The 24,754-nt window shown below is 34.1% G+C and overlaps 1 protein-coding gene across 7 annotated transcripts; it reads right to left on the bottom strand.

The window, feature by feature from the left end:
- LOC129754237 (inactive ubiquitin carboxyl-terminal hydrolase MINDY-4B) lies at positions 1 to 23,524 on the bottom strand. Of its 7 annotated transcripts, none has more exons than XM_055750170.1 (6): positions 22,928 to 23,524; positions 21,535 to 21,829; positions 1,737 to 1,826; positions 1,304 to 1,663; positions 1,016 to 1,237; positions 1 to 949 (listed from the first exon to the last, which is right to left on the bottom strand). In XM_055750170.1, the coding sequence occupies exons 2-6, from the start codon at positions 21,586 to 21,588 to the stop codon at positions 524 to 526; spliced, it is 1,152 nt and encodes a 383-aa protein (XP_055606145.1). In that variant the 5' UTR covers positions 21,589 to 21,829; positions 22,928 to 23,524; the 3' UTR covers positions 1 to 523. The 7 variants fall into 7 exon arrangements, with proteins under 7 accessions (XP_055606145.1, XP_055606144.1, XP_055606146.1 ...); XM_055750169.1 differs by having other exon boundaries at positions 21,535 to 21,811; XM_055750171.1 differs by having other exon boundaries at positions 21,535 to 21,808.
- Between the last annotated feature and the right edge of the window lie 1,230 nt (positions 23,525 to 24,754).

Below are 24,754 nucleotides of genomic sequence, written 5' to 3'. Positions count from 1 at the left end.
TCAATGTTTCATAGGTTATCAATCAATTTATTGATCTCAATCTTGCGACTTGAATATCGTTTTCGTAGAAATCTTAAATTCAAAATTTACTCCGATACAACTTTATTTGATCAATATAAACTTTTTTTTGAACAATCCTACATTAGGTTCAACTTATCACTTGATGTGACTTTTGTATAGCGTTCCTAACAAACCTTAATCTACATTTCCTACGTATTCATCTATGCTTCGTTATAAATTTCTGCAAATGATTTTTCATATTTTTTTCAACGATGTTCCGGGTTCAAGTTGTGATGAGCTGAAACGTTGGTAATGTCCTATCTGCCTAACCTTAATCACAACCATCTACACCTCAAGCCAAGGTCTCACAAACACCGTTCAATTTGAACCCAAAACAGCGTTGCCAAACCTTAAAAATACCATTGTTACTTAAAACAACACTGCTTTCAACGCTGCCCACGATCCTACTGGAACTAGAAGAATCTTGATCAAGGGAAGACCCGAAGGGATCAGCACGAACGATTTAAACGTTCAGTGAGGCTGGAAGGGGCCCATGATAGGTGATCTTGGCTTCCATCCACTTGGTGTGGATCAACCGTTCCAGCGGCGTTGACGTTATATCGTTTTGCTTCCTTTCGCCGTCTCCCTCGAGTTCGTCGCCGCCGTCCTCCTGCTGCCGATTATCCACCGTCATCGAGAGGTAGCAACCGGCCAGGGTGTAGTAGTGGAGTTCGAAGCGTTTCTCGGCGTGGTAGTTGCGGAGCAGTTCCCGGTTCGAGTTGAACAGAACTCCGTAGTGACCGCAACAGCTGCTGACCCAGATGGGGGTGGCCGGGGTTTTAAGGCGGGACCCAGGTTGTCGCGAGGAACTGCTCATGGCCTCGTTGTCCCCCTCCCAGACCATGATGCCGATGCAACCTCGGCTCAGGATACCGAACTGGGGCAAGGCCTGTAGATTGTAGTTCAGGAGATCAATTAGGTCTCTGAGATATAGCTCTGTTATCACAATACTTACGTAATGATCTTCATCGCCAACGTACACCACTCCGTTGTGAAGGTAGGGCGTCGCTCGACCCGTGAGCATCAACGTTACTATGTTCAACGACCCTTCCTCGTGAGGTCCGATCAAGTGAGCTCCCTTAGGAGCATCGAGGTCGTTACGCATGTTATCCAAACCTCTTGTCATCACTGCACTGTACAAAAGTAAAAGAGCCCCTGGTCCAGGATTCTCCGTGAACTGTAACGAAAAGAAGAATTATAAATACACCAACCTACGGAGCTTAACTTCCTTAAACGATCTTACATAGGGCAGATACCGCTTCAAAAAGATCTGCAACTCATCCAGAGAGAAAAACTCGAAAAAGAACAGCTTCTCGGTAACATTGTCCTGGAAGTACGCTGGACAGTGCTGAATGAGTGAATTCTCTCCCGGCAAGGCCACGATCGCCTTGATCTTCTCTCCAATAGTCCACAGAATTTCCGACATCGCAAGGTAGAGAGCCTGTAGCTGTTGTGCTTCGGTCGGTTTGAGCATTTCCTCCAGTGGAACCGTCTTCTCGCCTCGCTTCGAGTCGAATATGAAGTGTTTGATTATGAAGGCCTGCAGGACCGATTGCATCCCGCGAGTTGCGTTCCGTGGCGATCGGAGGCCGTACGGATATTCCTGAAATGGTTCGAAAAATAATGTTATTTCTTCATGATTGACATATAGTTTGAATCAGGTCTCGAATGCGTACTGCATTGAATGGGCCCATACTGATACCGGTCCTGGTCCATTCGCCTCGTGGTGGACTTGTTGCGGAGCCGAAAATCGCTTGACGAAGTTCCTGTGGAATTGTCGGGAAGATTTTTAGATTAATAATAAGTTCTTTATATACATATATTCAGCTTGTCCTAAATAAAATCTTAGAAAAAGAATTTTTCTAGGAGTTTTAAAATAAAATAAAAACAAATTATTAAGAGCTGCTAGCATATTTTTTTTAGTAAAAACCTTTAATTTTTTTTTATAATATTAAAACACTAAATGGTGAATTTTGTGGATTTAAACAATGCCTAAATTAACTTACAAAAAAAAAAAGAATTTTAAGATTTTAAATCATCAGCTAGGTTTGCTCATCAATCGAATGGGATGAATAAGAACAATGCACAGTGGTCCAGAAATGAAATTTAGTGGAAAACAATTACTAGCGCCTTCCCTTAAGTTTGACGTTTTAGACAAACTTTTACAATAACTAAGAGCGGGCATTTTGACAGAATTTCTTTTAGGGTTGGTTCATAACATTTCTGAGATTCACACCAAGTATCGGACACCAAATATCTATCTCTTGTGCTGAAAGTATTATGACAACTTGTTTTCATGAAATTAGGGTGGTACTATAAAAAATCAGTTTTATGCGATTTGTTTTCATGGTGATGTTTTGTCCAAATTATTTGTTCAGCAATATTTAAGATAGTTATGATGCGCAGATTTTGTTGAAAAGGTATTAGGTACTAAAATTTGTTTTTGTTTTAAAGTTATGTGTCAATATGTGTTGAAAAATGACTCTTTATCTACTAGAATCAAAACCTGCTTGGGGCTGAAATCGTTCCTTAAGCTACCAGTAGGGGAACTGGGTATAAAATGCGCAGTCAAGACAAGATGCGCCACCATCAGTATTTCACCAAACAAACAATGTTCAACATTTTTGAAAATGCCAGTTTGTTCTATTTACACTTCAATGCGTTTATAAACGTTTGTGCACATTCTAAGTTTTCTATATTGCGTAAATTTGACGAAAAACGAAAACAACATTTTTTAGAAGCTTTTCTTGCAATTTTTCAACTTTTATTGTAAGGAATCACGACATCTATCAGCAAAACATTTACCTGGCATCTGTTCCAATGATGAACATTGGTCTTGACAATCATCACACAACGAAAAATTTCCTTATTCAATTATTTTTTCTGTAATTTTAAACGATTTAAACGATTTTTAATAAACATGTCTAGGCAGGGCAAAACGCGCCATGTCCGTTTATCTTTAAGCATGTTTCATGTTCGTTTAAATTTATATGCAGTTTTCATCACAATAATTTTAAGGATACTTTTATGTTGAATTGGAAAACATAACTTGAATATAAACGAATGTATTTAAAATTCTTAAATTTGATAAAGATTTTATTAACTATCCACAAGAACGTCAGTATATCTGGCAGCACTGCGCGTAGCAATACATTTTTCCATCTGTGAAGTAGAAAAGAAATGTTTTTACCTGGCACACTTTCGGAGGCCCTTGAATTAATAAACACTTATTAATCGTTAAACGGCGCGTTTGGGTACACACATATGCGCACTTTGCCCCAAACGAAATGGAAATCATACTTTAGAAAGCCTTTCAAAATTTAACGATTAAGACGAAAATAATTAGTATAGGTGTTCTTGTTTGTATATTTCTGGTGAAGAACATTCCCCTTTTCAAAACTATTGTCGAATTTACAGGATTGCATTCTTCATTTTCGAGTAATGAAAGATTCATCTTAACGTGGGCCAAAAATTATCGTTTTTAGTTTTTGTTCATTTTCTTGCAGATTTTTAGTGAAAAGTCAAAGGGTAGTTGGATTATTCGAGGAGATAGAGATCAGAACATCGCAAACATGAGAAAATGTTTCATTTCAAAAAGAGTTGTTGCAGTTGTGCTCTTTTCCAACTGTTTGGGCGCTAATTGCATATTCAAAGGCGCCGATTGCTTGCATAGTTTATTTCGACGCCTAGGAGAAGCTTTTATCAAAACCTGTTTTAAATTTTTTGAAATTGTTGTATTTTACTTCTAGAAATAGAAAAATTGTTTTTAACAAAAAATTTAGATTTTAATCGAATTGTGATGCTTTTCATTTTTATTCATTGTTTGGAAAACTCAACGAAGTAGACAAATTTGAAGTACCATGCCATGAATACATAAAGTGTTGCATTTCTTTCGGACTTCTTGTACATATAGAAACACAAACTTAGAAACTGGAAGAAATAAGTTCGTTTCTCTGATAAAATGTCTTTCAACAAAAAAAAAAAAAAAAGAGTACAAACCGCAAGATTTCACAAAAAGAAGAGTACGCTCATTTCTCGATCGAAAAAGAGTACAAGTACTCTTAAAAGAGTACGTATGGTAACCCTAGATTAGTCTGAAGACTGTTGTCAACTGCTCATGCAAGTGCTTTTACAGATGTGTGCGTGAAAACACTTTTCTTTTGCTTTCTTCCGGGGGATGCTCTGGGTTGCCGGCAAGTGTCTACATTTCACATTTCTACTTTGCTACATGGAATAGGGTTGGATAGGATAGGAGGGCATTTGTTTGGAATAGTAAAAAATTTCCAACAAAGAGGGCAAATTTAATGAATAAAATGAAAAATTATGTTCACATTTTTTTTAAACTTTTCTTTTCCTTAGATGTTTTAGAAATAATTTAAAAAAAAAATGCTATGATTTTCACTGATTTGGGAGTGTTAGAAAATTCGCACATTTTATATTTAAAAAAAAAACTGTTAAATGTATCAAAAACATTGAAAATATAGGTTTTGATAAAATTATCAACTATCTCGATGACTGCAAATAAAATGAGTGAATAATTTTGACTTCTCAGAAAAAGTTACATAAGTTTTTTCTTTGATTTTTTTTTACATTTCAACGGAAATTCAGGAATTTGATTAAAGAAATTTTTAACCAAAATTAATCTCAGATTTTATTGAAAACAAAACGTTTTGCAGTCATCTACATAGAATTTAAATAAATTAAAAACAATAGTATTAAAAAAATTAAAACGCCCTTTTGTGATGTCAGAAATGAAATAGTTATATCATTTTCAATTGATTTTTCTTAAAATTGTCAATTTTTTTCCCTCTTACTTAAGCATTGTATCTCTGAAATTCGAAAATCTAGGCAAAATCTTGATTCTTCATACAATTCAGGATAATGATTATATTTTTATTCGGTTTCAGATTTTTATGTAGGATTTTGATTTCATTGAGCTGTAATTCAGTGAAAACTGCTAAATTTTAATATTCTACGAGCCATAGAACCAAAATTAGAGGTGATTGACAAAATCTGACGGAATATTTCACGAGGCCAAAATCTTTCGAAACAGTTATTGAAACAGATGCTCTTAAATAGCTGTTCTTTTTCCTATAATAAAACTTTGTTTTGTCAAATCAGAAACTGAATTATGACTTTGAATTTAAATTATCATTGTGTGAATAATTAAGATTGATGATTGGTATGAATCTTAAAATTCAGCCTAGTTCGGAAACAAAATCCAAATACAGTGAGCGAAATAAGAATAGCACCACTATGTGTTTTGCTTGTTAAAATATGAATGTTTGAAAATCACCAATACTTTGTTCTATAAATTGTTTTGAATCGTTTAACGGATAAATCAAGCATAAATTTACTTTTTTTGGACGTTGCAATTGGCGTTGAGGACCAAAACTATGGAAAAAGGGTGCGAAATAAGAATAGAACCACTTGTGTTTTTTCAACAAAAACAAGATTATTTCTGAAAATTGACTGTATAAAAGTAAATAATAATGCTTCTACGAATTATCTGAATAGATAACTGTGTTTTAAGGAGTTTTCTAGAATTTCGAAGATTTTCAAAGGTTTTAAAAGGGGGTTTCAAGAGATGCTCCTCTAGCGTTTAGGAATTTGATACTTGAGCTATAATATTTTATCAAACTGCTTTTTTTCTTCATTATCATTCATAAGTATGATGCAAATTGACGAAACTTAGATTTGATGCTGAATTTGAGTCCAAAAAACAGGCTTCAAATTCAAAAATACTAATGTTTTTAAATAGTCGAACGCTATTTCTCTAGTTTCAAGTCGTAGATGGCAGCACTATCTTGCAATTAAACCGAATTGATGCTCATTTTCGAATATCTGGAATTAATTCAGGTGTGCTGGATGATTTTGGTCAAGAAATAAGTACTTGGTATCGTCTGACCGCCTTGGAAATTCTAAGATCACAATATCAAAAAATAAGAATTTCATCATGAACCCATAAAAGTGAATTTCTTGGACCGACAATCAGAATAATTTTGTACTTTACGATGGAGCATGATGATCCAGATAACTAGCAGTATTATTGGTATGATTTGAAATTGAATCGGAAGTTGAGATGTGCAGGAATTTTGGCGGTGTTATATTCTTGTGCTGGTGTTCGTTTTTGCAAATCCGGAAAAGATTTCTGCAGCGTGAACTCCAACAAAACTGTGTTGAAAAACTACATCGAAATGATGAATATGGGCCTAAATAAACCTGAAAAATCAATATTGAGACTTAATTTGGTATTAACGGCAAGATAGTGCTGCCATCTATGACTTGAAACTGGAGAAAGTGATGTTTATTGAAAAAAAATCTAAGTTTATGAATACCAACCTGTTTTTTTCTGATTTAAAATAAACCGAAAATGTTTGATTCATCATTTCACGTCATTTTAATGAAGAAAATAAGTAGTTTGGTAAAGAATTACAGCTCAAATATCAAATTCCTTAGTTCTAGAAGAGCGTCTCTTAAAACACTATTTTAAAACCTTCGAAAATCTTTGGAATTCTAGAAAACTCCTTAGAATGCAGTAAACTATTCAAATAATTCCTAGAAGCATTATTATTCACTTTTGCACAGTCAATTTATAGAAATAATCTTGTTTTTGTTGAAAAAACACAAGTGGTTCTATTCTTATTTCGCACCCTTTTTCCATAGTTTTGGTCCTCAACGCCAATTGCAACGTCCAAAAAAAGTAAATTTATGCTTGATTTATCCGTTAAACAATTCAAAACAATTTATAGAACAAAGTTTTGGTGATTTTCAAACATTCATATTTTAACAAGCAAAACACATAGTGGTGCTATTCTTATTTCGCTCACTGTATGATTTTTTAAATTAGGTATATTAGATGGCATTATGAAATTTGAATTTAAAACGAATACACACATTTAAATTTATCACATAACTCATTTTTGAGTTTCATAACTTATTTTTAAATGGTGACTGATGATGAATTCAAAATCTGAGGTTTGATACTTAAATCAGAATTCTAATCTTTTTTTTTTTTTTAAATTCACATACTCGCTGCTGAAAAAGAACAAAATGTTACAATATTTTCATTTTTTTTTTGGATCAATGATTTTTCTTCGATCTCGAAAACATAATAGGCAACTTTTGATAAAAATAAACAACAGTGATAAATTTTTTTATAGTTTAATAAGATTGGCTCTAAATATACCGTCAAACGGGGCATCATGCAAAAAAAGGGTCAGATGCAACATTTGTATACCACAAAACTCATTCAATTTTTATTTTAATATACTGTAATAAAGTTATCATTGAATGATAACAAATTGACGATGACATAGTTTTTAACATCGTGAAAGATTTTTTTAAAGTTTTTGATTGTCATAAAAAATTAAAAAAATCGAGCAAAAAATGTACAAATTTTTACATTTTTGGATGCCATAAAAAACTTAACCTAGTATGACGGATTGGCTTAATGATATCACCTACAAACTTCATATTGCTTTCATTATCCTATACCAACACTGTTGGTGTATAAATATTTCTTGGACAATCACCAAATGTTTTTAAATAAATATTTTTAAAATTAAGTTAGCTGTCTGGGGCAAAATGCAACAAAATGCAAATCAGAACTAAATCTCATATATCGCGTTTCCATATGCTGGGATATGATTGTTTTGCATTATGCGTTTGTTATCATTAAAATTTTATCCATTCTAAGATGTATTTTCATGATTTGAGCTAATAGAATATTTTGTAGTATTTTATACCCCTAAATGTATGCAGCAGATTAACACTTTTTTTCTTAAAAACATTTTTGTCAGAAAAATTTAAAAATTTGATTCGCACAAAACCAAAAATTACTGCAATTGGTGCTTTAAGTGTTATGACATCTCAAATGTTTGAAAACATCTCAAATGTTTGAAAATAAATTTTCAAACGTTTTCATTTGATTTTTGAATAATTACAGTTTGTTGCAACTTACCAATTTTTCTTAGTAGGGTGAAAATCGCATGTTTTTGTAAATATAAAAATAACTGGTAAAACCAATAATTTTTCTGACTACGTCAGTTTGGTGTCCCATCAACCTTAAAACTTTTGATGTACAAGAGGCACGATTATCTGTAAGCATTAAGATTTTAGAAGCCATTGAAGTTGAAAATTGTTGCATGTTGCCCCAGTTGACGGTATGTAAGGTACTCCGGAGTAATTGTTTGAAATTTTTCAATATAATGAGTACCTAAATTGAAGCATTTATATGCATTTATTTCAACCAAAGATAGAAGTTTAAACTATCTTTGAAACTTCGTGTTCTTTTTTATCCTTATTATAACAAAATGTTCTCTATACTGTTAAAAATGCATAAGATCGTTTTATTAGAGATTCATCCTCAAGCTTCGATTTTAAGGGTACTGAATCAGTTTTAAGCCCACCTGAATCAATCTTGGAGATCGATCTTTTCCTAAAGATCGAATAATTCTAGTTAGGACCCGTTCCAGGTGACCACTCAGCATTTCGGCAGTTCTTGTTTTTCAGAATTTTCTAAAAAAATACACTCTTTAAAAGTAATTTTTCAAACATAGCTTCAATCAAGGATCCGAAATTGGATCATTTCTCCTTATCGTCAAGCGAGAGAATTCTCCGCCGAAACAAACATGGTGTATTTTCTCTCTGCTACAATCCCGCGTGACATTTTATCAGCCTAGAGAGAGTTCCTGCAAAGAATCTTGTTTCATTGTATCCTACGGGCAGACGAATGCAACAGATCACCTATCTATAATGAATCAACTCAACGATGATAAGCGACATTGAAAATACAAGTTGTCGCTTATCACCTCTGAATGCTATCTGTGTAGAGCGACTCAAGAGACAACTCTGAGCGATGTATTATCCTTCGTTTGTTTCCGAGCTGGTTTGGTTGTAGCGTTCAGCAGAAGGATGGAGCAGTTTTCCTAACAGGAGAATCGGCGTATACAAATCGTATGCCTACACGTATTTTGACTTATTTGGAATTCGAAATTGTTCTGGAATTTTTAATATCCACCTACATAATTTTTGAATTACTTGTTTTTACTTAATGGAAAACATTAGCTTGCTCCTGGTGGTATCGTTCCAGTCGAATTTATTTGACTGAAAAATATACATTTCCCATCCAAATAACTACTTTTCTGCACTTTTCATGGTTGAATAGAAATAAATTTTGCTTTGATGTTAAATTTGAAAATTAAAACTCACCTCAGATATTTGGTTATGCAATGTATTTTTTTAAATAAAATGATAAATGATGCCTTCTGGAAAAAATGTTCTGATGAATAGTTAATTCTGGGGTTTGATTTTGGGAATTTGTCATTTTGGGCATTGCCGTGGAATGGGAGGAAGGGGGGGGGTTGGCTTTACCCCCCCCCCCTCTCCCATGAGGGTCTAGGAAAAGTGAGCGGATGCTTTACTCTAAACAAAACAAGTTTAATTATTATTTATTGAATTTTGATAATTGAATGAGGTTATACAAGAGTGACAATCCTGAGTCAAAGCTGATGAAAAAAACCCCTAAATCTAATCCGAATCCTCAGAATGGGGGTAAGCTTCCGAATCCTGCTACAAATTTTAAAAATGATAGAAATTCATATCTGAATATTGAATTTGAAATCAGATTAAACTCATTTCAGAGGATCCCTATTATCAAAACGGAAATTGTATTTCTGTTTTCATATTTCAAATTCCGTATCTAGTTTAGTATTCTTGGTATTCTATTCACATCGTCAATAGAAAATAGAAATTAAATGGTGTTTCGAAATCGTTATCCAAATTTGGTTTTGTATTTCATTCAAAAAAATTTCCATAAATTTTTTCTTCAACTCATATTTTATGCATATGAGTTGAAACTTCAGGGAAAGGTGGATAATTATTATATGATTATGTTCATCATTTGGACTTCATATTTTAATTCAGATTTGCAAGTTGTATTGAAAATAAAAAAAAATAAATAATTCAGATTGAATAAAAAAAAACCTCTAAATTAAAATACTATTAAATTAACGATTGAGGGCTCTGAAAGAAATTTCAATTCTGTGCAGTAAAGTCGCGAATGCCATAAAGATGGTAAAACGACTATAATCGCAGCAAAAAAATCTGTGCTGGTATTGGAAATCTGATCAATCATCTGATCAATCAAATCTGATTTATCAAAAGTATTGAAAATGTTTGAATGTCACTCTGAAAAACTGAAAAAAAAACACTGAAGAAAGCTTCGAGTTCCTCGCAAGCCCGCAACTCAAATAAACTCCTTCTCAGATAACTTACCATTATCAACAATGCATCAAACTGAGAATAAATTGTGAATAACGAAACTAATAAAAATTAATATAAAATGTTCATTAAGTGTAGGATAATGTTTGTGATCGATTAAGATTTAAAAGTTGTTTGAATCCTCAAACCTTTCGATGGAAAATTACTTTTTTTCTTAGAAATAATGATAACTAATTAAGCAATTTTTTCAATATCCTCACCAGTTTCTCACACTTTGCGGAACAAATAGTAACGAAAATGTCATAAGTAAGTTCCTTTTAATTCTTAGAATATTTTTTGTCAAAACATGACTCAAAAATATCCACGCGTTTTCGAGATATTTTGATTTTAGTTTATGTTATACATTATTCTGCCACCGCCCGACGTATGTGATAAACGTACGAGCGATCCATGTGATCCAACTCAGAGCCGAGTTTGTCACTGCTGATAAATGCTACGAACCTATCGCAAGCGAGTGCGACAAACTAAAATTTCCCCCCTGTCGTTTTGTTCTGCAGCTATACAAGGAACGGGGAATTATCTTGTTAGCGAACTTCCAATGGGTGTTGACGAGATAGAATTCCACTCCGCCGCGAACAAGACAAGCAACGTATGCTCTCCGATAATACAGGAATAAGTGTCGCGCAACATGTTCTCTGCTCACATAGTAATTGAAGGCAGTTCTTCTCACTACCTGAGAGAGCTTTGGAAACAGCGTTCAGAGATCAGCTATCCTGAGCGAATATCGGAAGCTTGGCTTCAATCATAAATAGGAAATGTGAAATTTTCAGAAAATCTAATATGGGCAAGTTGTTACGTACGCGTAACCACTTCATTCACTATTTTATCGAGAAATAAACATTTAATATCAAAATGTAATGCTTAAAATTTTGAATCAATTGATATACCATTTAGATTGGAACGCTATTTAGATTATTTGTTATACACGTTTTACTGAAACATTGTTCAAACAAATTTGTTACGTCACCGTGGAATGGATCTTAGATAGAGATGAAAATGGAAGGAGGAAAGCAATCGAAGAGTTAAAGTACAATGTGAGCTAAGACTTTTGTGTTGTGGACATCTTTAAACTTCTTGTGTGATTTTAAAATTTAAATGCATCTTCTTCATTGAAATTATCCACCCAATTTAATTGTCTCAATTATGCTTTTTGTTAAAATCGGGACTTCCTATTAAAAGTGTATTTTAATAAAATTTATTAAAAGGTAATCAAAAGAAAAAAAAACAAGTTGATACCCTTTATTTCAAAGTTTGTAAATTTTTATTTAAATCATGTTTCACAGCCAACGGTAAAAAATCGAAAGAAAAATTGTTGCCTTTCTATGTTTTACATGCTTGTTTTCGATTTGTATCTTAATGAAAAAAAAAAAAATATAATAGCGCCAGCACCAAATTCTACACAAAGGAAAGTGAAGTACTAGATTTTCAGAAGTCTGTGTTTTGTTGCCAGTTCACTAGCGACGTTTCTTTTTTTTTAAATTCACAATATATCTTCAATTGAATATTATTAACCCTCTAAACCCGCTTGTACACGGACCTTGAAAAAGAGAAATATAAAACACGTCTTAAGTCGGAGTTCGAATAAAAAAACAACAATAAATCAAAAAATATTTTAAATGGTTGCAACCGGAAAAGTAGATACTAAAATTAATTCATTAAGCTCATGTAGCTATGCAATTTTTAAAGAAAAATGTAAAAATTGTTTCCTAAACGATAAAGTTATTCCTAGAACAAAAGTGGTACGTAATCATAAAAAACTTGTTCGATTTTTTCTGTGAAAAAATTGAGGTTAAGAGTTTTAACATTAAATAATAGTTGCAATGTTTAAAGGAAGATATGTTGCCAGCAAAAGACCTACGCTTCTGAAGTGCCTATTGGAAAATTGATCACCCCAATGAAAAATTTGACTGCAAATTAGAAAAAATCAAGGGCATACTCACTAGGAAGAGTTCTAAACTTTTATGAAGTTCGAGGTTTTTCGTATATTTTCAACGGTTTTTTTTCGCTTGTGGGTGGGGGGGGGGGGTGGTCTGGTGATCAGCCCGATTACCCCAATCACCCCCCCCCCCATATAGAACCGCGCCTGAGTTTGACTGAAAAAGTTTAGGAATTTGATAGCGAAATCGTGCCAGAAATTGATAAATTGTGTCATTTAAGTTTAAAATATATATCAATATAATATCTGAATTTATTAAAACAATCCATGAAATCTTTAAAATTCATCTACAATGCATAATGATAACTGTAATTTTTGGCGAAATTTGTTTGAAAATCTGTAAAGAAAGTTATGAATTTTTATGAGAAGACCTTTCTAGAAATCACAATGCAATAATCTTATACGGAACTTCGAATTAAAAAAAACAGTTTTTATACCGTTTGCAAGAAAAAATCGGCACTTCATGGAAAAATTTGTCGAAGATATTCACAGATATGGAATTTAAGTATAAATTTTCAATAATTTCCAATGCTTAGATGAAAGTGATTTTTCTTGAAACTTAAAATATATTTTTCTATTTGTCATTGCTGTGATATAGCTTCAGACTTTTAATCTATGATGAAAAGAACCATCTGTTGAATCAAAAGAGAACTTGTCTTATAAACTCGAACAAACTTTTATACGAACCAAAAATAGGCTTTCCAATTTTTGTTTTTAATAAAATTAAAAGGGAAGCAAATGATGGCTATTCACAGAGGAAAAAATAGAAATGCCTTGGTACAATGGAAAACCCTTCAAAAGGCGTGAAAATAACACTCAGGCTACTGATGACGCTTTTTCTGAATAAAATGGCTGGGAAGTTTATCAGGGATTCAAGAAATCAAGATTGAGAACTGGAACTTGGACGAAATTCGATTGAAAATCTGTGAGTTTGCTCAACTTTGCTTAACGCCCAATTTTAAACGGAATTTTGAATAACAAAAATTGGGTTTTCGCCGTTTGTAGCGAAAGATTAAATCTTAGGGAAAATTCAGATTTATTTTAGACAATACATTTCGTTCGATAAATATTCAATGTCCAACGTTTTAAGAAAGTGATTTCCAAAAGAAGAATATCTTTCCAGAATACTTTGAAGTGATAAGAAGTAGTACAATTGGAACGACTGTTTTAGAAAACAATTCAAATTTGTTTTAAACATCTATATTAGGGTCTCCCAAAATTGCATTACCTCTGGGAATCTGGGGGCTCACCCTCCAAATGGTAGATTAGGATGTGCCGAACAAACTTTTGTATGGGGCCGACTAAAAAAAATCATGTTTAGAGGTTCCGCAAGCGCGATCTTTAAAAAAAGTCCACTTTCAAAAAATTTGATTTTAAATAAATTCTGGGTCCAACAATTTTCAAAAAATTTATATATTTTATATTTTTTTAATTTTGTTTGAGTTAAAAACTACACGTAAAAAATACAAAATGAACCAAATTTGTATCAAAATGTAAAACTAGCAAGCTATTTTCAAGGAAAAAAAATTTTTTGGTCCAAAAATTTTGAATTCAACCGACCAAAATGTGTACCAAGCGTAGAATATTTTTAATATCAATGCCATCAAAAGATGCGGATTTTTGTGCACTTAAACTTTGCTCAACAAAACATGTGGTTTGTATCAACGTGTGAACAGCTATTCATGATTTAATGCTTAACAAAAATCACAATTAAGGATATTTTTTATTTAATTTATCAAATTTGTCTTAATAAATACCTACTTTAAAATCAAAATACTTGCAAAAAGGACTTTGATGGTTTAAAGGTGTCATCAGAAGGCCATATGCCAAATTTGAGCAGATTCGGACAACAGGAAGGGGTTGCACTGAATCTAAAGTGTGAAAGGGATTCTGAGACATAGTGTTCTAAAGAAGCATAAAAAACTGGTTTTTCATCATACATTTTTGTCTTTATCAATCGATTGCTTGGTTATGTAAGTTTTATTAAAATTTCAATTAAGACTAACATTTCACCTGAAGACTGCAACTCGATTAGACTTAAAACAAAAAAGTTATGACTGTTGGGGATTTTTTTTTATTATCTGACGGGTTTGCGCCGGGGGTCTTCAGATTTTCCCCAAAATTGAAAATTTGGTTCATTTTTGCGACCTAAAAATACATGTATTTTTTCAGATTTCTAACATTTTTATTTTTTAAGTTAGCTTCGGTAAGATTTTTTTGTAAATAAAAAATAACCATTTTTCAAAGCTACATAACTCTGTTGTTTCTCAACGGAAATTATAAAATAGCACATCAAAATGCATCAAAATTTTATCAGCTTTCCAAATAGAATAGTTAAAAAAAATTAAATAATGACCTTCAACATGAAAAGTTGAAAATAAACATTAAATGGCGTCTAAAAGTACCGTCTGCACCCCCGAATATTTGGCAAAAAATACCATTGTATAGCTCGATTTATGATGCAACTTTCATCTGAAGACACCAAAGTGGGCCATTAACACCTTGAAGAGTTATGAAAGAAATAATGACAATAAATCTCTTTTTTTGCATCGAAAACAAACAATGGTCGAACAACTGCACTCACATATGGAGATAGCAAGCACTTCTAACAACATGGAAACAAAAGAACTTACCAAAGCAGGTAAAAAACACTACTTTTTCGTCCTTTTTAGACTGCCCCTACTCGCATAACAGTCCCATATGAATTTTTGTCATTTTAGGTCAACATATGGCTTCAACATAAAAGACTAAAAAAAGAGGTTTTGTTCTAGAAATTTCGAAAAAAATATCAATTCGTGGCTGTCCTATATGAAATATACCTGAATAAAAGTCCCATATGTGAAATACCACGGATTTGGTTACTTTTCAATGTTTCTTTCGGCGAAATAGTCTTTGGTTTATTGCTTTGAATCATTTAAACATTTTTTTAACTCACTTGATGTCGAATGATGCACACTAATTTTCGAAGGCAGGTCTGACTTTCTTAGGAATGACTTCCTGAGCGAAAAACTATCGGATGCAATCAAAAATCGTAAAAAGATTCAACTTACAATGTGGAATTCATGATATTTTTTTGCAAAAGTATGTTTCTTTCTCTGACAATTGCATTTAGAAGATCAAAAATGATTAAATTAAAGTCTTAGAAAGTAGCTTGGTGAGAAAAATAAATTTTGTATGGGACTGTTATGCTAGTAGATTCGAAAAAGGTTTCAAATATGGTCGATTAACAGTCCCATAATGAATAAAAATGGTGCTCTCGACCATACCAATAACCCAATTTCGAAAATTTCAGGCCTAACGATTTATTATGACAACCTAGAAATGATTTTCGTTTATGCTGAAAGTGATGGTCACAATTTAAAAATATATTCCAAAACAGAAAAATCTGATTGTCTCGCTTGCTTATTTTTGTATATGGGACTGTTATGAAAGAAGGGGCGGTAGATTGTTGCAGCTTAACTGACTTCATGTTATATCCAAAAATCTAATAACGTATTCGTTTATACCCAGTTTTGCACCAGGTCACAACAAGTTATGCACATTTTACTGTTATTTTTAGAAGTTTATGCGCTAAGTTTTGCATCCGTAATTGCCCAGATTTGATTTAAAATTGACGGTGGAACACTGAAGATTCGTTTGTGAGCGATCGAGGTAGCAAAACACTGACGACGAATTATGTTCGTTCTAGTATGGTAAACCTCAAAACTGGGCGAATGTAGAAAACGAATACGGTAAAAGTATCATATTTTCATTATTTTATAGCCTGGGCTGGCCATACTGAGCTCTTTGATTATTTCTACAACATTTGTGCCACTTTCTCATACTTTTTTGATCAATGGGAAAGTATTTTGGTGTCCAGTGTTTAGCTTCCGATATAAAAACTATGTAAAGCACGTCTGTATTTCATTTTTTTAATAACATTTTTGTGATCCCAAACACAGGGACTGAACCTTCTACTATTGGCATTGATTATGCTTCACAATGATCTTTGATCGAAAAATTAATGAGTTACATAGTATATGACCAGGTTGTAAAAGCAACATTCCCATTATTAGTTATATCACTTAAAAAATACGATACTCAGAAGTCAGTTTTGCTGCAAACACTCTACAAAGCACGAAAAAGTAGTGTTTTTTACCTGCTTTGGTAAGTTCTTTTGTTTCCATGTTGTTAGAAGTGCTTGCTATCTCCATATGTGAGTGCAGTTGTTCGACCATTGTTTGTTTTCGATGCAAAAAAAGAGATTTATTGTCATTATTTCTTTCATAACTCTTCAAGGTGTTAATGGCCCACTTTGGTGTCTTCAGATGAAAGTTGCATCATAAATCGAGCTATACAATGGTATTTTTTCCCAAATATTCGGGGGTGCAGACGGTACTTTTAGACGCCATTTAATGTTTATTTTCAACTTTTCATGTTGAAGGTCATTATTTAATTTTTTTCAACTATTCTATTTGGAAAGCTGATAAAATTTTGATGCATTTTGATGTGCTATTTTATAATTTCCGTTGAGAAACAACAGAGTTATGTAGCTTTGAAAAATGGTTATTTTTTATTTACAAAAAAATCTTACCGAAGCTAACTTAAAAAATAAAAATGTTAGAAATCTGAAAAAATACATGTGTTTTCAAGTCGCAAAAAGGAACCTAATTTTCAATTTTGGGGAAAATCTGAAGACCCCCGGCGCAAATTGTCAGATAATAAAAAAAAATCCCCTGTTCAAAGATTGTATTTTGGTTACAAATTGTCGTTTAACACTCAATGAGTAAAAAGTACTCATTGTGTGTTAAACGACAATTTGCCACAAAAATACAATCTTGCAACAGCCATAACTTTTTTGTTTTAAGTCCAATCGAGTTGCAGTCTTCAAGTGAAATGTTAGTCTTAATTGAAATTTTAATAAAACTTACATAACCAAGCAATCATTGATAAAGACAAAAATGTATGATGAAAAACCAGTTTTTTATGCTTCTTTAGAACACTATGTCTCAGAATCCCTTTCATACTTTAGATTCAGTGCAACCCCTTCCTGTTGTCCGATTCTGCTCAAATTCGGCATATGGCCTTCTGATGACACCTTTAAACCATAAAAGTCCTTTTTTGCAAGTATTTTGATTTTAAAGTAGGTATTTATTAAGACAAATTTGATAAATTAAATAAAAAATATCCTTAATTGTGATTTTTGTTAAGCATTACATCGTGAATAGCTGTTCACACGTTGATACAAACCACATGTTTTGTTCAGCAAAGTTTAAGTGCACAAAAATCCGCATCTTTTGATGGCATTGGTATTAAAAATATTCTACGCTTGGTACACATTTTGGTCGGTTGAATTCAAAATTTTTGGACCAAAAAATTTTTTTTCCTTGAAAATAGCTTGCTAGTTTTACATTTTGATACAAATTTGGTTCATTTTGTATTTTTCACGTGTAGTTTTTAACTCAAACAAAATTAAAAAAATATAAAATATATAAATTTTATGAAAATTGTTGGACCCAGAATTTATTTAAAATCAAATCTTTTGAAAGTGGACTTTTTTTAAAGATCGCGCTTGCGGAACCTCTAAACATGATTTTTTTTAGTCGGCCCCATACAAAAGTTTGTTCGGCACATCCTAATCTACCATTTGGAGGGTGAGCCCCCAGATTCCCAGAAGTAATGCAATTTTGGGACACCCTAATCTATATGTATAAAAATGAATTTCTGTCTGTCTGTTCCCGATTTGGCAGATGGGGGTCTTGGAGGCCGCGGAAGGTTTCTAAAATAGTTTCGGACCTCTCCCTCTTCCTGGAAGACAGGAGGGGGTCTCTCATATAAAAGTGATAACTCTTCATAACTTGAGAACTGATCATGCAAATGGAACCAAATTTGGCATGGGAGTGTAGTTTGAAACGAAGAATGTTTCTTTGATTGTTTAGTACCCCTCCTTTTTCTTCAGTGGGGAGATAGGAAAGGTGAGAGGAGGGCTTCCATACAATTTTTCGCACAATTCGAGAAATAATCAAGCAAACGGAACTAAATTTGGCAGTCGAGGGTATATGGGTAGGAATAATATTTTAAAGATGGTTTGAAACTCTTCCCTCTTTCCAGTGTGGAGATAGAAAAGAGGGAGGGGCCTCCCATACATTTTTTTGCAAAATTCGAGAACGAGCCAAGCAAACGGAACCAAATTTGACATGGGTGGATATTTGGGTACGTGAAATGTTTCTATGATTATTTGGGACTCCACCCTCTTCGATTGGGAAGATAAACAAACGGGGGGGGGGGGGGTCTTCCATACAATTTAATTTATTATTCGATAACTAATCATGCAAATGAGTCCATATTTCACATAGGAAGGTATAAGGCTACGAGTCAAGTTTCTACAATGTTAGATATCCATCTGTCCTTTCGAATCAAAATATAAAATTTATCATTGAAGTATAATTGCGTACGAGAAATGTTTTTTTTATGTTTTGAGACCCCTCCCTCTCTTGCACTCGAGAACTTATTATTCAAATACAATAGCAGTGGATATTTGAGTAGATTTTTTTTCTATGATTGTTTAAGGCTTCTTCCTCCTTTCACTGATTCGATAGGAAGGGGGAAGGGGAGCTCTCATACAATTTTATTTAATAACTCGAGTGCTAATCTAGCAGATGGTTACCAATTGGGAAGAGTATTTAAATACACGACATATTTCTAAGATGATTTGCTTCCTCTCATGGGATAGGAAAGAGAAAAAAAGTGTCATACGTTTGTTTTGATGAATTCAAGAACTCATCAAATAAATTTAACCAAATTTTACAGGGGAGATTATAAGGGTACAAGAAATAATTCTATAGTTATAAATAAAATTTTTTTGAACCATCCAGTGGGGAATAAGAGAGGGGAAAAAGAGTTTATCCAATTTTATCCAACGTATTCGAGTACGAAAAATATTTCTATTTTTTTAAAAGAAGAAGAATGGGGGAACTAAAGAAACCATATTTCATATGAAAGTACAGTACCGTTCATAATTGTATAGAAATTGGAAGCAAGCACACTGTCACTTCGAATTTGAACTTCCATAACTTTTTACTCTGATGATATTTATTGATCAAATTTTTTGCGTTAGGTAGATCAACTATCATACTATTATAATACAAAATTTGAGCTTTCTGGAGTTTGTGTGGCTTCAGAAATAGTAATTCTACGAGAATCAGACTTTTTGGACTTTTCTCATTCAAACTGCAATATCTCTGAAACTACGCAAATCATATTCTCTGTTTAACAACCAGTAAATCTATTTCAACCGTTCAAACCGTTATTAAAAACCAATTTCAGATCAAATTAAAAAAAAAAATATTTAAAAGAATCTAATCTTCTTTGTTTCCGATATTAATATGTTGTTAAAGCTGTCATTGTAAAGATTATTGATTAAGATTGTAAAGATAATTTTCACACAATTTACAGATTTTTAGAAGGGGTAGCAAATCAGCAAGTTTGATATTAAAAAACGAATTAAAAGATGTCCGTCCAAAAAAGAATGAAATCGCCTGTTGGACGATAATGAACCTCATTTCCAAACCGGTCCCATTTTTGATTGCGTTAATCGATTTTGATGAAATTCTGCTAGATACTAGATCAAACATGTGTACATCTTTTGATTTAGTTTCAAGTATTTTTAATGAAAATGGTCAAAAATACAGCGAATTTTGTGAAGCAATCTCTTATTTCTCTTTATTAGGGGAGATGAGGGCATAACGAGTACCCAGGGCATAATAAGCACTCCTTTTTTCAACATAAGTACGTATTTTCTTAAACAAATTTTCATAAGGACTTGTTTCGTACTACCTATAGTATTAATTTTTCACCAAAAAAGAAACATCCTTTTCATCTCTACGAAAATATTAAATAATAACCAGCTAGGTTCTCAAGTGACGAAAATATTATGATTTTTGAGCACCACCAAATAAGCTTTTATGACCTTTAAATCATCTTGATCTGAAATGTACGCACTGCAACATGATCTACACATTGTTTCTCAATTTTAAACATCATAAAATTTTAGATTTTTCACATTCATCAATTTTAAAACGCTTTTTTACTTTAATTTGTTCACTAGAGGCGAACAGAGCACTATCAATGAAGGCATAATGAGCATTTTCTGCCGGGGAATCTAGCAGCGAATTCAACTCGATGAAGTCAACTGAGTAATAGATCTGTCGACTTGGCCTATTGGTAAGGTGTCGGAGAGGTAATCAGTAAACTCGAGCTCGATTCCTGTTCGAGGGGATTTTTTTTGCCCATACCATTCATGATTGATTTTTTTCTATCGCTACATTATACGGCTAATAGCATGTAAGCATCATCCGTCAAACAAAACACCAGAAAAATAATGTATGAGCCTGTGTTAATTCTTTGAATTCTACAAACAGACCTAGATTATTTTGTTATTGCTTTGTTTGATGAATCTACGCCTCACCGTTTAGTGCAATCATGATCATGAATGGTAAATGAAAAAAATCACCTCCACCAGGAATGGAACTCGAGCCTACTGATTACCTCTCCGACATCTAACCAATAGGCCAAATCGTCAGATAATACAAGTTAAGCTGTAGCTCTATTACTCAGTTGATTTCATCGAGTCTAATTCGCTGCTAGATTCCCCGGCAGAAAACGCCTTCATTAATGGTTCTCATACTGCCTCGGGGGGTTTCTCATTATGCCTCTACAGTGACTGGTTTTCAGCTTTCGGCAAAAAATTTTAAAATGCATTTTTAAACGTTTTTATCTACTTTTTCAAGTTTCATCCTATCAGACAATAGACTATTTGAGTGTCTGAACACGAAACAATGATGTAATTCACATATTACAGCTGTTCTCTATGGTTAAATAAGCGTTTTCCTTAAGGTGGCCATTATGCCCTCATCTCCCCTACGAGAAGGGCTGTATCTTTTTTCCAGTCATAGTACTGTCTTCAAATTTTGTGGAGTATCAGTTGGATATTTGAACTAGAACGAAATTTCATTCTTTTTTTAACGCAACTGTAGATTCGAAAAAAGTCCATTCTTTAATGCATACGTTAGCACATATTTTTAGAGCATTTGTGCGCTTTTCGAAATTCTGATGGCAAAATTTATCTTAGAATTTCTTGTCAAGGAATAAGTATTCTTACTCCCTTCAATTGAATCAAGAAATTGATATTTAAAAGAATTTTGACATAGAGTAAGGTAAGTTGTTAAAAATAAGTTGGTACATTTAATTTTAACTTGATTTAAAAATATACTCACGATTGCTTCATCCATTTCGATGGGCCTTCCATCGACAAGCTTGAGCTTCGACATGGTAAATTTTATGCGTCTTCCTGGTTTCCTCGTGTAGCAGAACTGTTACTCAATGTTCGAGTCCTGTCCTTAAGATATCAAACACAAAACCCTTGAAGCGATTCGTTCACCCCATCTGGGAGGACTGCAAACCAAAATAGTTCCAGACAACGTACTCGCCTCGCACCACAAAAATCTATAAATTCACACCAACGGGGTCCCGGTCTAAGGGAATGCAAAACTACTGGAATGGGAAAAAAAACTAAACAAAAGTAAAACACCAAACGATTCACCTTTCCTGGATGTGTTCACAGTTTTCGATTCGCGAACGCCCTCAAGTACACTGGCTTACCCCCAAAACGCCCGCAACTAGGCAATCGACACCAGGTCCTATACACAAACATAGATATACCACGTTGATATGCACTGAACAGACTTTCTCGATAAGTGCCAATGTGGCGGGACCGAATTAAGAAGGTATCTACACGTGCTTTTCCTCGCGATGGTGCAGCCGAATTGTTTTTGCTTAGCTTTTAATGGCTTTTCTCGCTTTCTTTTCACCCTCTCCTACTGTGGAGGGGCTGAACACAGTTCGATTGAGGAACGCCTAAATGAATGCTATCACGCACTTTTTTCCGCGGATTTTGATGAAAGGTACCATTCACACATTTTTTTTATGCTGATGTGTGACACGAGCATTCACATCAACATTGGAATGGAATAAAATTTTGATTTCTCACTAAATAGTTCATAAAGTTGCATAAAAATACGCGATGGTTTTCAAAAGTAATCTTTCAAAATTCCGATTTCAGATTCATATTTCAGATTCACATTAAAAATTCAGATTTCAGATTCAGATTTCAGATTCAGATTTCAGATTCAGATTTCAGATTCAGATTTCAGATTCAGATTTCAGATTCAGATTTCAGATTCAGATTTCAGATTCAGATTTCAGATTCAGATTTCAGATTCAGATTTCAGATTCAGATTTCAGATTCAGATTTCAGATTCAGATTTCAGATTCAGATTCAGATTTCAGATTCAGATTTCAGATTCAGATTTCAGATTCAGATTTCAGATTCAGATTTCAGATTGAGATTTCAGATTCAGATTTCAGATTCAAATTTCAGTTTTCAGATTTTTTTTTAAATTTTAATTCTTTGAGGATGTTTTCATTTTGTTTAATACCGATAGACTTCGCTCTATGATTTTTCAAGGGAGGAATATCAATTACTTGGGCACCTTTTCCAATCACGAAAGGCTCACAAATAAGAGGGCTTCAAATCCGCGAGGTGCAAAATGACACACCATCGAAGAGCTATAAATTCGAACACGAAAGAAATTTATCGCTCACACTTACTTTTCTAGGTTTGTTTTCGTTCGATCGGAAAAAGAGAAAAGTTTTCTTCACCTTCAGCCTAGAGCTAGGCAGATGGTTTTTTGAAGGTAAGTAAAGTTCATCAGCAAAGAAAACTACAGAAAAACTACTTAATCACTGACACGATCTCCGCAATTTCTTCTCCTTTGCTTCGACGAAGGAACACACGCAAGTTGGATGCACCAATAATAAAAGACTAACTTCAACGGCGAGCTGCTACTTCTGACGAAAACAACATTCCCGGACGGAAACGGAAATTCACTTGCGAAAAGTACAAGAACGGCCGCAGCCAGGACGACACACTTTTCACCCGTTCATTTTCCTGGCCGCCAAAACACCCCTCAGGAAAAAGAAGAAATAGATACACTCAGTTCTTAATTTGGATTCCTCTTTTCACTTTCCAAACTTTTTCTCCGGACACCACTGGGAAAGGGGCACGAAGTTCAACGGTCCCCGGGTTAGAATCCTGTATAGTTTGAATGTTTTTTTTTGGTTTGAGGATTCCGTGTCGTGTTCCGTTTCCTTTTTTTGCTATTGGTTCCGTCCTGGCCGAGAAGTGCCGACTGAATGGTGTGAAAATTTGCGCGAACCGATTTATAAAGAGGTTTCCACTTTCCGCTGTTGGAGTTCTCGTGTAAACAGAACACTTCGATAGGAATCTATAGTTTGGGTTCTAGGAAGAATACTGAATGGAAGGATGTCTCGTCTGCCGAATCGAACCACTCTAAGGCAATCGGGGTAACAATCGGGCCGTATTCGTTCGTTAGGATACCAGGGCTGGCAGATCGAGCTAGATTGATAGTCATCTAAAATTACAGTTATTTTGAAATTTCAGGGTTTCGGCAAATATCAGTTATTTGTTTTTCGACCGGGAGCAATTTTGAGGTTATGTTCGGCTTTCGATCTTTCGGCCAAGAATTACAACACTGTGTATGTGCTCTTCCTCCAACGTTTCGAATTATCATTTATTCTTTTTCATGGAACTAAAATAAAGCATCAAACATATTTCTTGCGAGACGAAAAAATGTTCACTTACTCGAACATTCGTGCTATAGTCCGAAGCAGATGCCCTTTTAAAGCGTTCATCAATCGTCGATTTCTGGCTATAAAATTTGAATTGAAAATGATTCAACTCAAAAGTGAGGAGGATAGCGTTTAACTTACGTGCCCAATACTATAAACTGGCCTGGGCGGCGGCGCCTAATCCGTATTCCCAACAAAAACTTTATCCACTTAACTCACAGTTTATTATTATTGTATAGGTTTCTTCTTCATGGCCAGAAACCGGCGTCGATGAGTGCTTGTGAGCTGTTCGAGAGAGTTTGTGGAGCACTCCACCGTAGGAGATCGCTCTTCCATCTGTGTCGTTTTGGATGTTGACGGTGTTTGAAGTGCTGTAGCACACCTCGAATACCTCTAGATGCCGTCGGTGCTTGTTGGAGCTATCGAAAACGGTAGCTTTATCGAAGTCGAACATGTGCCCCTACTGGTCGAAGCAATGTTCAACAACGGCTGATTGTCGTAGTTCTCTGATGACTGGGTCTGACGCTGTGGACCCTGTAGCGACGATTCGGTTCAATTTTGTACAATCACATTTATGTTTGGCCATTCTAGTACGAAGTTTGTAACTAGTTTGTCCAACATAACATTTTATGCATGTCTCGTTAAGGTCCATGCTGAAATGCTGAAAGCCGACCCTGCCTTGTTAGCACAAATGTTGCACCGTCTTTTCGCTGACATCTGGGATACTGCAACATTCCCGGCCGACTGGATGCAGGATATCCTCGTAAAGGGTCCCGAAGAAAGGAG

This window comes from Uranotaenia lowii, chromosome 3 (assembly GCF_029784155.1).
Source record: "Uranotaenia lowii strain MFRU-FL chromosome 3, ASM2978415v1, whole genome shotgun sequence".
Taxonomy (NCBI): Eukaryota; Metazoa; Arthropoda; class Insecta; order Diptera; family Culicidae; genus Uranotaenia; species Uranotaenia lowii.
This window is presented reverse-complemented; position numbering and strand designations above follow the sequence as displayed.